At 45.3% G+C, this 16,922-nt stretch overlaps 1 protein-coding gene across 1 annotated transcript in view; it reads right to left on the bottom strand.

The window, feature by feature from the left end:
* Positions 1-1,409: 1,409 nt before the first annotated feature.
* LOC118081199 (zinc finger protein 271) overlaps positions 1,410-16,922 on the bottom strand; it is an 85,124-nt gene continuing 69,611 nt past the window's right edge. Inside the window, exon 8 of the mRNA XM_035107507.2 lies at positions 1,410-2,613. Coding sequence (XP_034963398.2) covers positions 1,439-2,613 — 1,175 coding nt within the window. The 3' untranslated portion in view covers positions 1,410-1,438. The remainder of the gene's footprint in view (positions 2,614-16,922) is intronic.

A 16,922-nucleotide genomic window follows, 5' to 3' on the forward strand; every position in this document is an offset into this window, starting at 1 on the left:
GGCAACCAAAATGGTCAAAGGCCTGGAAACGATGCCTTATGAGGAACGGCTTAGGGAGCTGGGTATGTTTAGCCTGGAGAAGAGAAGGTTAAGGGGTGATATGATAGCCATGTTCAAATGTATAAAAGGATGTCATACAGTGGTACCCCACAAGACAAACACCTCGCACAACGAAAAAATCACAAAATGAAAGCGTTTTGCGATTTTTTTGGACGGCTCGCAAAACGAAGCTGTCTATGGCCGTGCTTCGTAAGACAAAGCAGCCTTGCGAGGGGAAGGGAAGCTGCTGCCGCTTACCTTTAGGACTCCGCCGGTGACAACCACAGCCGCCGCTTCTGCCTCCTGCAGCGGCGCGGCGCTCATGGCAGCCTCCGTGGCTCCGGCCTTGCCCTCCTTGCGGCCTCTGCAGCTCCAGCAGGAGCAGCAGCGGAGCTCCCCAGGCCGCCCTTGGTGGGAACAGCTGCAGGGCCTGAAGGAGCGGAGGCTGAGGCAGGAGGAGACCCCGCGGCTCCGGCCTTGCTTTCTCCCACCCCTGGCCCTCCTCCTGCTTCCCCCTCCCCAGAGCTCCGGCCGTCGGCGCCTCTTTTTTTTTGGCACTTCTTTTTTCCCCCATAGGAACACATTAATTAAATTTCAATGCATTCCTCTATGGGAAACCACGCTTCGCAAGATGAAATTATTGCAACACGAAACGACTCGTGGAACGAATTAATTTCGTCTTGCGAGGTACCACTGTATAGAGGCGGGAGAAAGGTTGTTTTCTGCTGCTCCAGAGAAGCTGACATGAAGCAATGGATTCAAACTACAAGAAAGAAGATTCCACCTAAACATTAGGAAGAACTTCCTGACAGCAAGAGCTGTTCGGCAGTGGAATTTGCTGCTAAGGAGTGTGGTGGAGTCTCCTTCTTTGGAGGTATTTAAGCAGAGGCTTGACAGGCATATGTCAAGAATGCTTTGATGGTGTTTCCTGCTTGGCAGGGGGTTGGACTGGATGGCCCTTGTGGTCTCTTCCAACTCTATGATTCTATGATTTCAGTGGCAAATGAAAAACACACACTAGTATCACAACAAAGGGAGAAGGCTTTCTCTCCATCTATTTTCTTCACATCATGCACAAGTTTATAAGCCTTTACCACATTCCCCACTTACTGGACTCCCCCCACCCTCTGCGTCCTAAACTCCTAAAGCTCCCATCTTGCCAAAGGCTATGGGGATAAAACAGTCTATAAATGTAAGAAGATGAATAAATAAAGGAGAATGAAAAGGCCTCAGTAAAAGGCAATTCCCTATGTTCAATGTTCATTTCACTGACTTTACACATTAGCCTAGGGCCAGGCCACAACAATATCCAGGCCCACTTTCAAGGCCTGCTGTGAATGGGATTTCCAACACCTGAATGGATTCTCAACTGTTTAGTACTGTATGCTCAAAGCGTGCCTTACATATTTTTTAATTGTGTCCCTTCCATGTGGATTCTTTGATGTTTAATAAGGGTCGATCTGAGGCTGAATTCTTTCCCACAACCTGGGCATTTATAAGGTTTCTCTGCTGCATGATTTCTCTGGTGTCTCACAAGGTGGTGGTTGTAAATAAAGCCTTTCCCACACAGTGAACACCGATATGGTTTCTCTCCAATGTGGATTCTCTCATGTGCTTTAAGTTGTGAAGGTCTGTTGAAGCTTTTCCCACACTCTAAACATTTATATGGTTCCTGCCCTTTGTGGGTTCTCTCGTGATTGTGAAGACTTGACGTCTGGTTGAAGCTCTTCCCACACTCGGAGCATTTATATGGCTTCTCACCAGTGTGGATTCTCAAGTGGACAACAAGATTTGATTTCAGGCAGAAGCTTTTCCCACAGTCTGAGCATTTAAAGGGCTTCTCTCCAGTGTGGATTCTCTGGTGTCTGCCGAGGCTCGCTTTCTCACCAAAACCTTTTCCACAATCAGAGCATTTATATGGTTTCTCTTCCACATGCATCCCCTCATCTGCAAGGTGGGTTTGGTGGTGCTTAATAAAGTAAGAGATCTGCCTGAAGCTTTTCCCACAGTTTGGGCATTTATATGGCTTCTCTCCAGTGTGGGTTCTCTCGTGTTCTTTAAGGTTCCCAGCCTGGCTGAACCTTTTCCCGCAATCTGAGCATTTATAAGGTTTCTCTCCTGTGTGGGTCCTTTGATGGGCAATGAGATTGGAGCTCGTACTGAAGGATCTCTCACAGCCCAAGCATTTGTATGGCTTCTCTCCCGTATGGAACCTGTGGTGGGTTGTGAGCTCAGATATTTTTCTGAAGCTCCTCCCACAGTCTAAGCAGGCGTATGGTCTTTCTCCTGTGTGAGTCTTCTCATGCTCTTTCAGGGAACCTAAACGGCTGAAGCATTTCCCGCAATCAGGGCATTTGTAGGGTTTCTCCCCAGTGTGGATTCTCACATGCAAAACAAGGCTGCCTTTGTGGCTGAAGCTTTTCCCACAATCGGAGCACACATATGGCTTTTCTCCTGTGTGGATCCTCACATGAGCAATAAGGTTTCCTTTCTGGTCAAAACTCTTGCCGCAATCCAAGCACTTGTATGGTTTCTCTCCCGTGTGGATTCTGTGGTGTCTAACAAGTTTGAAGTGTGCGTTGAAGGATTTCCCACAGTATAAGCACTGGTATATCTTCTCTTCTTGGGTTCTGCCTGAGCTGTTCCCCAATTCAGTCAGTGTCTTTTGCCCCTGACCTTCACGGCTTCCCTTGCGGTCTCCGATTTCACTTTGCCAAGATTTACCTCTGCTCTTCTCCAAACAGTTTCCCTGTTGCCTCCACGGTCCTTGGGGACTTTCAACAGCTCCTGGAGCTTCGGAAACATTCCCTTCAGGGATTCTCTTGGTTGCACAGAGTTCCCCTTGTTCAGAGGCTTGCCATGGATGATGTATACTCTCAATTGCGCTCCCCTCACCTGATGGGAGAAGAAAGAGAGTACAAAGTGAACACACTTTGTGTACAGTCTAGCCACTGGTCTAGGTTAGATTATTCCAATGTGTTATATGTGGGGCTGATTTTAAAGACAGTTTGTGAGTTATTTGTGGTCGCAGACAGTATGCTAGTTGGTGATCAGCAGAAGGAATGAAATATGACCTCGTAATATCCAGACAAGCACTGCAAAGACTGAGCAATGGAAGATAGTAATGAACTCTCCCACCACAAACAACAATGCATATGAAGGAATGGATTTTATAATTATAAGATGTAACAGAGGCGTGTTTTTTAAGGGGGGGGGTCATCATAATGGACTAACAACAAGTGAAGTGAAGGATCAATTGGACACTAAATAAAAGATGATGTGGATACAGGAGGAAATGCTTGACATATGTTTGCAAAAGGAGTGGGAAACCTGATATTTTAAGAAATTGTATTAAATTCGATTTGGTTTGATTTGTAATAATCTGCAAAACGAATAAAAAAAATTAGAAAAATAAAGACAGTTTGGAAACTGCAGCTAGTGCAGCCAGATTAATGACAGAGACATGGAGGACTGAACCTATTACACAGATTCTGGCCCGACTGGCTTTCCAATAGTTTCTGGGTTCAATTCAAAGTGCTGGTTTTGAACTATAAAACCATAAACCCTTCCCAATATGAACCAGCCTGTATCAGAGACCCTTCTCTGTGAGCTCCAGCCATGGAGCTACCAATTGCCACCATGAGACCATCAGAGGGCAGGGAAGCAGCAGGTCTGAAGAGCTTGTGTGGTGGTAGTGTTAGTGGTTATAGTGTTAGACCAGGACCTTGAATACCAGGGTTTTTTAATTCTTACTTGGCCATGAAGCTCACTAGGTGACCCTGGGTCAGATACTGCCTCTCTCAGCCTAAGAGCTCTACCTCACAGTGTTGTCATGGGGATTAACTGAAGAAAGGGAGAACCACCTTAAGCTTGGAGAAAAAGGTGGGATATGCAATAAATAAATAATGCCTGGTTCATGTCTGTTAAGAACCCACTCTGAACAGCATCTTTTCTTTCCACACTATTATAATTGCTATTTGCAATGGGTTTCAATGCTGTTAGGTTTCTGGCTGAAAAGCAAGATAAAAGCAGGGTAAAAATGCAATTAAATATAAATACCGGTAAGTCGGTTTCCTAGCTATGCAGCTGTTTTGCCACTAGGGGGGCACATTGATTTAAAACAGACAAACCCTGAAGAATTGAAGGGATTTCCTGGGAAAGGGAGCTGTTCTGTGAAATGTAAGCCTGAAGCTGGTCTTGAAAGATGTCAGGCAGGGATTTAGCCTGTGCACCACCACCCAGCTCTAGCTCAGAGAGGAAATATGCACCAGCCAGATTATCCTCTGTACACCAATAGGCCAGAGATGTTCAGGTGTTTCTTGATGGTCCCTATAAAGGTAAAGGGGCCCCTGACCATCAGGTCCAGTCGTGTCCAACTCTGGGGTTGCGGCGCTCATCTCGCTCTATAGGCCGAGGGAGCCGGCGTTTGTCCGCAGACAGCTTCCGGGTCATGTGGCCAGCATGACAAAGCTGCTTCTGGTGAACCAGAGCAGCGCACGGAAACGCTGTTTACCTTCCCGCCGGAGCGGTCCCTATTTATCTACTTGCACTTTGATGTGCTTTCGAACTGCTGGGTGGGCAGGAGCTGGGACCGAGCAACGGGAGCTCACCCCGTTGCAGGGATTCGAACCGCCGACCTTCTGATCAGCAAGCCCAAGACTCTGTGGTTTAACCCACAGCGCCACCTGGGTCCCTGATGGTCCCTATAAAAGCTCCCAAATCAGCACTCAGAGAAAGCAAGAAGACTCTGCTAGTTAAGCACTTAAAGCTGTGTACACACCATGCATTTAATGGACGTTACTTCCCCCTGGGAGCTGTAGTTTGTTATGGGTGCTGGGAATTGTAGCCCTGAGAGGGGTAGACTAAGGTTCCCAGGATTCTTTGGTGGGAGCATATGTGCTTTAAATGCATGGTGTATATGCAACCCAACTTTCGCTCTCTTCATTGCCTGGTTCATTGGTTCATGACTGTCCTAAATCAGCTACTGCTGATTTATCTGCTGCTGCTACTATTAGTAATGATTATTCAGTGATTTGTTCTGGTGTGGACTTGCTTTTTTAATGGATTTTATGAGCTCTTATTCACTTGCTTTTCCTGTTAGCAGGGGCGTAGCAAGGGGTGTGTGGTAGGTGTGGTCCTCCCCAGGTGTCCCCACTGAGAGGGGTGAGAAAATGGTGGGCGGCACTCACCGTGGGGCCTGCAGCACACCCAAGCCATGCATCTCTCCTGGGAGTGACGTGGTGGCTTGGGGCCCTGTGCTGCCCGAAATGGCAGAGTGGGGCTTGTGTCTGCAGGTGGACTCCATGGGCTGCTCAGCGCGACGCCCCCCCCCCCCCCCGTGCACGGATCGCCATGGCACCCCCATGAGCAGATTGACACACACCGCTCGGGGTGCTGGAGCAGCTATTTCCATCCCTGTCTGTTAGCCACCCTGTGCGAAGGGTGCCATATAAATCATGTAAATAAATGAGAGAACTGGAGCCACATCTGACACCAGGATGCACTGGCCAAGTTTAAAGACTTACAGGACATTTGGCTCCATAACTGCTCACAAGTCAGAGAAAACAAAATTACAGCATAGAAACTAAGGGACTAAGTTTATAATTCAGGGAACACCAATTCAGACTTTGCCTCCGTCACAAATCCATGACCCGGCCCTCACCATACCCGTGCCCCAGATCTGCAAAATGGGGATAACAACACTGATTTATTTATTACATTTCCTCCAAGGAGGGCAAGGTGACAAACATAGTTCTCCTCCTCCCTCATTTTATCCCTCACCACAACTCTGTGAGGTAGCTGAGACTAATAGGTAGTAAGTGACTGGCCCAGCTTTACGGCTGAGTAGGGATTTGAACCTTCGTCCCCCAACACTTTAACACAGGGCTTCCCAGACTTGGGTCTCTAGCTGTTTTTGAACTACAACTCCCATCACCCCTAGCCAGCTGGACCAGTGGTCAGGGATGATGGAAATTGTAGTCCAAAAAGAGCTTTAGACTCAAGTTTGAGAAACCCTGCCCTATATGATTGCTTAATCCTTGGACAGTGCCTGGAAACTTTTAGGTGAAATAAATGTCACAATAACTGCAACTATGAAGAGGATGCAATAAATATTTCCTGAAGGGCCAAAGGTTTGAAAACCATTGGTTCCCTAAATTTAAGTGGCACCTGTGCAGTTTCTCTTACCTTGCTCCTCTTCCATTTGGCCGAAGTTCAAGAGCTTGCCCTTGTTTTTAAGTGCCGCCGGGTCAAAGAGACCGTCCTCTTCTCCAGCGTGGGTCTTCCATGAATGTTCCTGTAGACTCATCCCTGAGGTCTGCCCGTTCACACAGGTTGTAGGCCTCAAGGAAACTTTGCCCTCAACCCTTTGAGGAAAGCGCACAAGCTCACGACCTCCTTCATCAGGGTGGGGGAAAGGAGCGGGGCAGGGACGTCTCCTCTATGATCTCATATGCAGTGCTGTCACCTGGTGAGTGGAAAGACAGAAGACTGGCATTACTAATGGGATTATATGGCGCTATCTGTGCTATCATGGCCGCTGATCGCCAAAGAATTGATGCTTTTGAATTATGGTGCTGGAGGAGACTCTTGAGAGTCCCATGGACTGCAAGAAGATCAAACCTATCCATTCTGAAGGAAATCAGCCCTGAGTGCTCACTGGAAGGACAGATCCTGAAGCAGAGGCTCCAATACTTTGGCCACCTCATGAGAAGACTCCCTGAAAAGACCCTGATTCTGGGAAAGATCAAGGGCACTAGGAGAAGGGGACGACAGAGGATGAGGTGGTTGGACAGTGTTCTCGAAACTACGAACATGAGTTTGACCAAACTGTGGGAGGCAGTGGAAGACAGGAGTGCCTGGCATGCTCTGGTCCATGGGGTCACAAAGAGTCGGACACGACTAAACGACTAAAGAACAACAACTGTGCTATCAATACCTCCCAGGGCTAGGCAATACAGTTGTGCCTTGGTACTCAAAAAATTTGACTCCTGAATGCTTAAGTAATTTTTGCTTTTTGGGGGGTGGGGGGAGAGAAAGACCTTGAGTTACATTCTCCCCCTCACATTTTCTACCGTGGGCTCCCTTCCAGTCAGCAATTTCCAGCATTCCTGTGGACTCCATTTCCCCATTGTTCAAAGGGTCGTTTGCAACTCACCTATTTTTTCTCCTTGCAGGAACGCAAGAGCCAGCTCTCCTCCCATCTCCCTAACAGAGAGAGAGAGAGAGTAAGAAAGAGCAGGAAGAGACAGGAACTACACTTTTTCCTCCCCCCCCCTCTCACATTCTGTTGTCTCTCTAGGAGCAAGTACTTTATTTAACGCTTTATCTATTTAACTCTTAGGTATTTGGACTGATTTTGTTTCTAACAAAAGGCACGATTGCACATGCTCTCCAGCTTTTAATATATAAAAGTTAAATTTAAACAAGGCCATCCTATAGCATACCCTCCAACATTTCTCTGATGAAAAATTGTTGTTGTTGTTGTTGCTTTTTTCACACACAAAATGTTTAGGAGTACTCTCATTTTGACTCAAGAAAATCACCATTTCAAATCGGGGAAAATAAATACAGTAAATGGACAAAAGTACAAAGATTCTCAATATGTTTAGGGGTATGCGTACCCCTGCATCCCCCCCAGAAAAAGCACTGATTATTATTATTATTATTATTATTATTATTATTATTATTATTATTATTATTATTATTACCCCGCCCATCTGAATGGGTTGCCCTAGCCACTCTGGGCAGCTTCCAACCTATAAAAACATAATAAATCATTAAGCAATAAACAGCTTCCCCATTCAGGGCTGCCTTCAGATGTCTTCTAAAGGTTGGATAGTTACTTATCTCCTTGACTTGGGAGTCGCAAAACACCACACCCTTTTAACATTTCTCCAATGAAAATGTTGTTTAGTCATTTAGTCGTGTCCGACTCTTTGTTACCCCATGGACCAGAGCACACCAGGCACTCCTGTCTTGCACTGCCTCCCGCAGTTTGGTCAAACTCATGTTCGTAGCTTCGAGAACACTGTCCAACCATCTCGTCCTCTGTCGTCCCCTTCTCCTTGTGCCCTCCATCTTCATGCTGAATATTTTTATTCTGCTATTTGTAAGCTTGCTTTATGATTGCTGAGTTTCAAAGCTTTTTTAAAAAAATGTTTACAGCAACAGGGATGATCAAAAACCAAGGTTTGACCATACTTGAATTTAAGGATGCTACGTTATGAAGTGTTACTTTTGTATGGAGATTTATTTCAGATTAAAGAGTGTTGTCCTTACACTTTATATCTTTTTGCTTCCTCAGATGCTCTGCTATCCAGAGAACAGATTCAGAAAGGTAAATTTCCAGGGGAGGAGCAACTCTACAGGAGGGATGGGGACTGATATTTCATGGGTGATGAACCATCTGGCCTGCAGACTTTGGGACCCCCATCAATGGTGTAACTCTGGGTAACAGTCCTCTGTTGGTGTTTGGGTTCTTTGTCTGTCCCATGAATGAACTGGGAGAGGGTTTGAAGGCTTGCATTGGGGGCAGAGCTTGTCCCTGTGAAGAACCTGCACACCAGTTGTGAGTTCTTTTCCTGCCTGTAGACTATTATCCTGGTTTCCCCCTTAATTTTATAGATGTTTCTTTCTTTCAAAAATTTATATACTGCTTGATTGTAGGAAAAAGCCTCAGAGCCTTATATTACAAAAGCCCTTAAGGAGAATCCTCCAGGGTCAGTCCAATGTCCATCTTGTCAAGTTCTCATGTATAGGAAACCTCCCTAGCATTTTGTTTTCCCTCCACACAATCTGGAGAGATTATTTTGGAGCTTCTCGAGATTTGTTTGGATTTCCCCCTCGTGAAGTGTGTTAAAAAGGGCACCCGCAAACACCCAGTCCCTCCTCCACCTCCTGCCCAGGCTGGTCTCCCAGCAGCAGAGACAACGACTAATGTGCCTCTTCCACAGAGTTTCAACCTCACCAGCCATTTCTCATGCTTCAGCCATCCCAATCTCCTCAGAGTTCCCACAGTTCTTATGAGATCAGCCCCATTCCATGAGGGGAGGACTTCCCATTACATGAGACCCTTGGAATTACTTGGTAAAGCTCTGCTGATTCTTTCTCTGCAATTTGGTTTGTCAGCATGCTTGGAAATTCCAGTTTCAGCAGCTTTTCCCCACCAGATTACTAGGGACAGATGTTAACCTTCCTCCAGCCCTCCAGTACAGTTTCCAATGTTATTTGTGGATTTTGAATGATTGTATTCAGCCATTTTCTAGTATGGTTTACCATTTCTGATTTCCCCATGGAATCATGGAATAGTAGAGTCTGAAAGAATCCCAAGGATCATCTAGTCCAGGGGTCTTCAAACTTTTAAAACAGGGGGCCAGTTCACTGTCCCTCAGACACTGTTGGGGGCGCATTCATTATACACCTTTGGCGCCAGGCAAAAACGTTCCATTTTAGCCAGGCTTTTGGTTGATTTGATTGACATCCTATGCCCTTTTTAAATGTTGTTCTTTTTTTGGGGGGGAGATGTTATTGTGTTGTTGTTTTTATTTTGATTACTGTATATATTTTGATTTCAGATTTTGATTTTGTTCAAAACTGCCCAGAGACCTCCGACTATAGGGCTGTATATAAATTCAATTAACAACAACAACAACAACTCAGTGGCAATCCCAAATTCAACCCCTGGCATCCCCAGGTGACGGGAGAGCCTCCTGCTTGAAACCCTGGAGTCAGGGCCGGCTCTACATAGCCCCCCAGTGGCGCAGTGCACCATGGGGGGGGGCTGGTAAGCTGGGCGCCGGCCTGGCAAGGAGGGCGCTGCGCGGCTTTGCCGCGCGGAAACCAATTGCGCCCTGCGAGGACGGAGCGGGCGGCGGAGCGATCTCCGCCCCTCAGCACCAGGGCGCGCAATCTGCTCAAGACGGCCCTGCCTGGAGTGCTGCTGCCAGCCTGGGTAGGCAATACTGAGCAATGGTCTGGCAGGTCCCTGTGTCTCTCCTCCTCCTGCTGCCTGGGTTGAGAGGAGGGCAGACACAATACACATCAAATATAAGAAAGTGAAGAAAACTGATTTAAAAACCAACAAGGAAGATATTTATTATGATGAAAGTCTGCAAGGAGGAATCTTGCATGTGATGCAGAGAAATTCCATTGATCTGAAAGGGAATCTGGGATTTTTGGTTGTGTTTTTTTTTAACAAGATGTCTGTTTCTGTCTCTTGGCTGACTCTACCTAATATTCTCTTTCCCTCATATTCCCCGCAACAGCAAATGTGACTCTGGATCCAGACACAGCCCATCCCCAACTCATCCTGTCAGAGGATGGGAAAAGCCTGAGATATGGAGACAAATTTCAAGACCTGCCCAACTATCCTGAGAGATTCAACAACTTGCGTTGTGTGTTGGGATGTTGGGATGTGAAAGATTCACAGCAGGCAGACATTTATGGGAAGTCACTGTGGGAAGTGGGGAATGGTGGGCTTTGGGGGTTGCCAGGAAATCTGTGGGGGGAAAGGGCAGCATCTCCTTGTGGCGTGAGGAGAGGAGAAATGGCAGCATCTCCTTTTGGTGTGAGGAGAGGATCTAGGCTGTGGGGAAGCCTGAAGGCAAGTACGTGGCCTGTACCTCCCTTGATTCCTTCACCTCCCCTGATTCCTCTCTTCTGTCCCTGAGTGAGGAGCCCAGGAGGATCCGGGTGACTCTGGACTATGAAGGGGGACGTGTGTCTTTTTCTGACGCAGACTCAGGAGCCAAACTCTACACGTTCTCAGGAGCCTCATTCTCTGGAGAGACCCTCCTCCCTTTCTTTTATCTGGGGTGGAGCAACGCCCACCTCAAGATCTCCTGAGGAGACTAAATCTGCCTCCCAGGCCCAGCAGGAGTTTCTCTCCAGACCGGAGTGACCGATATAAAAAACATTTACACGCTAAGAGCACGTTGGGCAGTTTTTCAAGGGCCTTTTGAAATGATTAATTAGTAATAATCAGCAGAAATAACAAAACAAAAATGGGTTGCTGTTGCTTTGCATTCTTTCCTTTTCCCAGAATTCCCTCTGCAGCTTCTTAAAGAGACAGTCACACTTTTAAGAGTCCTAATAAATTCAATCTTGTTTTCCTTTGGAGATGTCTGATTTGGCAGAGCATGAGACTCTTAATCCCAGGGTCGTGGGTTTGAGCCCAACATTGGGCAAAGGTTTCCTGCACTGCAGGGGGTGGGACTAGATGACCGTCAGGACCCCTCGTAACTCTGTGATTCTGCGAAACCTTCCTCTCCCCACAATACCTCATGCAGCTTTTAAAATGCATGCATCATTGGATTAATAGAGGAATAGAAAATGAACTCCCTTCACCCACATCAGTCAGGATAGCTCCTTGCTCTGGAGACCTCAGGTGGGGAGAAAATGAAAAAGAAATTGAACAAGGTGTCAGCTTCAAATGCCCTCGCCATTGCCACACTTTGTCAGAAATAAACCTCATTGCATTGAGTGGGGCTTCTGCCCAGTTAAATGTGTTTATGGTTGATGCATTAAAGTTCCTTATTTACAGGCTGGATTCTGTCTATCGGGGGCATCAAATGGGGTGTCCTCTGGATAATCCTGGACTCCAACTCCCCTCTGACCCATCCAGCATGGCCAGGGGTCAGAGAGGATGGGAGTTGCAGTCCAGCAGCTTCCAGAAGGGGCCCCATGGGCTGTGCTGCCCTATACATTTCGCAGGGCACCTTCCCTTTGTTCCTCAGCCCCACCCCAAATACACAATGCTCCCCCAAGGAGTGTCTTTTCTGCACCAGCTGCATCTGATTTCTTCCGGGATACTAACTGTTGTGTATTAAAGTAATAGCACAGCCAAGTATGTACTGTAATATAGAGTTTATTGTAGTGTATTACTGTGTTTATTCGAATGTTCAAGTTCCAGCGGGAACATCTATCATTTGCTGGTTCAGAGTGCAGGATTTGGATTCACTGCCGGATTGGTTTCCGCTGGAGGGAATGCTTGCCATTGGTTCCCACAAAAATGTATATTTCCCCTGCTAGTTCTCTGTTACTATATAAGCCCCAGTTTTCCCCATTCCCTGTGTTCTGGCTCTTACCTGTTCTTTGAAGTAAAGAGATGTTGTACCAGATCCTCGCCTCCTGTTTCTTATTTGCACTGAGCTGAAATCACTGAAGACCTACTACACTACACTACACTAACAGCTAGAACAACAAATGCCTGTGGAATTGACCACTCTCAAAGATCTGACAGGGCTCTCCAGTTCCACTATCAGGGTTGCTGTCTACTGACCAGTGAAGCCTGCTCTCCTTTCCCTGCGTTTCCCACGGGGTGGTGTCACATGTCGGAATAAAGACACCTCCCCTCCCACTTGCCTGATGCCCACTTCCCCTGGCTTCATCCCCTATATGATGTTAGCTATGTTTGTATGTCGTCATAACTTTCCATTTGAGCCGCCTCTCACCCTGTGGAAGTACACAAAAGGGGCCCATTTGGTCCAGCACCCAAGAGGGGCCACCCAGACGCGTGTGGGAAACCTGCAAGGAGAACCTGTGAGCAAAACCAGCCTTCCCACCCCCCCTCTGCAGTTTCCAGCAGCTAAGATTTAGAAGCCTGCTGCCTCTGGACTGTGGAGGCAGAGCGTAGCCATTGTGCTTAAGAGCCATTTCACAGCCTAGTGCTCCATGAATCTGTCCCCTTGACTTATTTCCCCATCTTGGGTAGAGCATGATAGTCTTAGATAGTCTTAGTAGAAGACAGGAGTGCCTGGCGTGCTATGGTCCATGGGGTCACGAAGAGTCGGACACGACTAAACGACTAAACAACAACAAAAGTCTTAGTAGAGCTCATGAATTTGGCCAAAATGACCGCGGCAATTAGAAATATCCCTAAACAAAAATATATAATTGAATGGAAATGCGTAGAGGAGTATTTCAAAAAAGAAAAATTCAATATCGATTTGGTGATTTGCCTAAATTGAAAAAGAAGCAGGAAATTTTATTAGCTATAACAATGTAATTAATGAAATAAAGAGTGATAAGTAAATTAAAGCAAGAATAGAGGGAAAGAAAGAAGGAAAGCGATGCATGAATAGTAGGAAGTATTTCCTTTGTATCTTTATTTTTTCTTCTTTGTGTATTTTATGTATTATACGTAAATATTTTAGTTTTATTTTCGTTCTTTTATTATAAGGTGCTTATTAGTTTACTTAAGTCTTATTTGAAATATTGAAATTATGGTTTGAGTTATGGTTTGGATTAAGTTATGTTAAATTATGTTAATTTCTTTATTTTGTTTATTTTGTTAATTTGTTAATTTGTTATCTTGTTAATTTGTCTATTGCTTTTGTTAATTTGCTTATTGCTTATTTGATTTCTTTGCCTTGTTTATCTTGTATTGTTTATAGAATTGAAATAAAGTTTTTTTTATAAAAAAAAATTTATTTATTTTTTTAAAAAGTCTTAATCTAAGTGTCACCATCCTGAGCACCACACTGGGCAAAAGATTACTGCATTGCAGAGATCTGGACTAGAAGACCCTTCCAACTCTGCAATTCCATAAGTTGGTTGCCATCTCTGCCTCCAGTGGCAGTGAGCTCCATGGTTCAATTATGTGCTGCACAATTAAATGCTTTTCGCTTTCCTGGATCTCCCAACATTCAGCTTTGTTTAGGGGCCATGAGTTCTAGTGCTATGAGAATCTGCAATGTGGAGATAAGGTGTCTCTGCCTCCTTGCCTCCATCATGGGGACCAGAGCAGTGTGTGGGCAGTTTGTTTGTCCCCTCCTGGGACAGGAAGCCTCAATAGATAACTTTATTAAATTAACAACAGCTGGTTTATTGAGGCAGCAGGAAAACAAATCAGGAAGGAGCAGGCCTCTCAAACACAACACAACATCTCTCAGCTCCAGCCTCCCTGAACTGCCGGAACAGAGTCAACCTTGGCAGTGCCATGCACTGGCTTGTGTATGTGTTTGTGTAACCAAGCTGCATTGGTGCTTTAGATGCAGGGACATCTTGCTCTGCAGTGTGTACACCGAGTGGTGTGGCTCTTTTGGATTTCAGACTGACACCTTTCCCAGTCCGAAATGGAGATGCCGGGAGGGGGGGGGGTTGAAGCTGGAAGCTTTTCCATGCCAAGCAGACACTGTTCCCCTGAGTCACGGCTCTTCTGCATCTTTGAAGTAATGCACATTATCTTCATTATTATTAATTTTTCAAATAATTTTTATTCATTTTCCAATTTTACCAAATACAAAATCACAAAAAATAAAAAAATAAAAACATATCAATTCTTACATTTTTTACTTAACATTGTTGACTTCCTCAATTCCCCCCTCACTGGGTCCATTTTATAATTCCAATTAAGCAATTTTCATTTTATGTCTTAAATCTTTCTAACATATTTTATCATTATCACTCAAATATTCTATTCTAAAAACATCATCTATTCTTCACCAATAATTAATCAATTTATCCAAATCAAAATTTATTTTCCCATCCTTCTATCTTCTATTTCTCCTTTTAGCCTCAAATTTATTACCAAAAAATTTCCATAAATTTAAATATTAATTCTTCTATCATAATAACATTTAAACACTGAAAGCTAATTCAGCCCCCCTTCCCCTGGACTCAGGGTCTCCCAGATACTTCAGCAAGTTCCATAAGCAATTCCAGTTTCGAACCATCTAAATCAAGAAACTACATCCATTATTACCCCTCACCCCACTCCCACCCTGTCCCAGCCTACCCACCATTCTTCCTTAATCGTCCCCTTCTGCCTCCCCCAATTCTTTAAATACTGTAGTACAAAACCATCCTGTTATAATTCCAATTTCCAGCCCTATCTCAGTTTTCCCCCCTTTAGGTTATGGACCCAGTATGGATCCTGCCCTCCCTCTCTCACTGGGAGGACATTATTCCATGCTGGTTCTTCTTTGGATACTCCTTGGATCAAGCATATGTTCTGTTCCCAGCCCCCCTCACTGGGGGAACAATATTCCATAAATCTTCCTCTTCTTTTTTAAGTTAAATTACACTGTCCAAGACTGATTATTGTTCTTCTTGCTTCACTTCATTCTCAATTAAAATTAATCCTTTTTCACTGTCCACACGGTTCTGCTTCCTTTCATGCAGCTGCATATTATTTTGCAGCAATTCATCTATCAAGTCCAAAAGCAATTCCAAAAGTTGCTTCTGAAAATCCAGGTCATCAAATGCACCTGGTGGCAAGAGCTGGGAGGGATAAAAGCTCAGCATTTCCCTTCAGCTCTTTGCCACAGCAATGCTATCCCTGCCTTGTTGCATCTGGCCTCTTGTTCCTTGCTCCTTGGACCCTTGCCTTGCCGACACCTTGCTCCTTGGACCCTCGCCTTGCCGACGCCTTGATCCTCGACCCTTGGACCTTCGCCTTGCCGATGCCTTGATCCTCAACCCGTGGACCCTCGCCCTGCCGACGCCTTGCTCCTTGACTCCCAGACCTTTGTCTTCGCCTCTGCCTTGCTCCTTGACCCTGCGACTGCCTGCTACTGGACCCTCAGCCCTGCACCTGTTCCTGCGTCTACACCACCATCTTGCCTCTGGTCCTGATGTCCTCAGCCAGGGCTTGAACCGCCTGCCGACCGGACCGTGACACTCCCTCACAGCACCAGGAACCTCGGAGCTCAAGGTTTCCTCGCTGATCAGCGCTGGCGGTAAACCGGAAGTTCGCACATGATCTTCTTTATACCATTTGTTTAACTTTCTGAAGTCTGAACTATTTTCTGTGTTAGGTGAAAAGCAATTAATACCAGTAAGGAGCCCAACAAGTTTCTATATTCACAGCCAAAAGTCACAGTCAGAACAAGACCCCATTTAGAGCCCAAAAGAGGAACATGCAGCTGAATGATACAGACCAGTCACGATGTTACAATCCCAAAACCAAGATGGCATCATAAGAGTTGCAACACAGAGATAGACTCTTCAAAATGAACTTTCCTCCCACTTCATCCCTCAACCCCCAGGGTGCACATTATTTTTCTAATCAGATCATCTATATATCTTCTAGATACAGCTATAATACCTATGACAGCAACTGGTTCTCCTCCTCTTTAAAAATATTTTGGTGTTAACTGAAAACATTGGTCCAATTTCTATTTTTAATCAATTATTACTTTGAACTTCCTGCTGAAACTATTTATTTATTTCAGGCTATTTTTGTTACGGTAGGTTTATCTGTTGTCATTCACCTATGTCTTATGACATAGATAAGGTGTGGCTTATCCGCTGCAAATCAGGATGTCACCAACACTCCCCTCTCTCTTTTCTGTGCTTCTCCTTCTCCTTTGTTGTGTACGATCATCTTTCGCGCTGACTTTGGAGACATCGCCTTTCTGGCTGGTGAGGAGCATGCTGTGCTCTTTTGGGTTGCCATGGAGAGGAGCTGGGCTCATGATCGATGGGTTAGACATGTCTGTCCTAGATGGGCTACCTTCCCATGTTGACTAGCTCCATCTGCCTCTCACTACAGCACATGCAGAAATCACCGTATTGACGGTTCAATCCATTATTGGTCTCATCTCCTTGGCTGGGGGGCTATTGAGTTGTTTTTGTTTTTATTAGGTCTTTTGTGGTTTTATATATTGATTTTATATTGTGAACCGCCCTGAGACCCCCGGGTACAGGGCAGTATATAAATTCAATAAATAATAATAATCCACCAGTTGCCACACAGAAGCTGAGAAGCATTCCGATGGTTTACTGCTGCAGAAGATAAGGATCAGTAAAACAGTTATGGATGTAGAAATACATACATAGGGTTTTGCAGATACAAATATGTAGTGATACATACCAGTACAAAGAATCTCCGTTGCTCTGATGTTCAGCAATTCAAGACATAACAGCAGACACTACTGAGC

This window comes from Zootoca vivipara, chromosome 2, assembly GCF_963506605.1.
Source record: "Zootoca vivipara chromosome 2, rZooViv1.1, whole genome shotgun sequence".
Taxonomy (NCBI): Eukaryota; Metazoa; Chordata; class Lepidosauria; order Squamata; family Lacertidae; genus Zootoca; species Zootoca vivipara.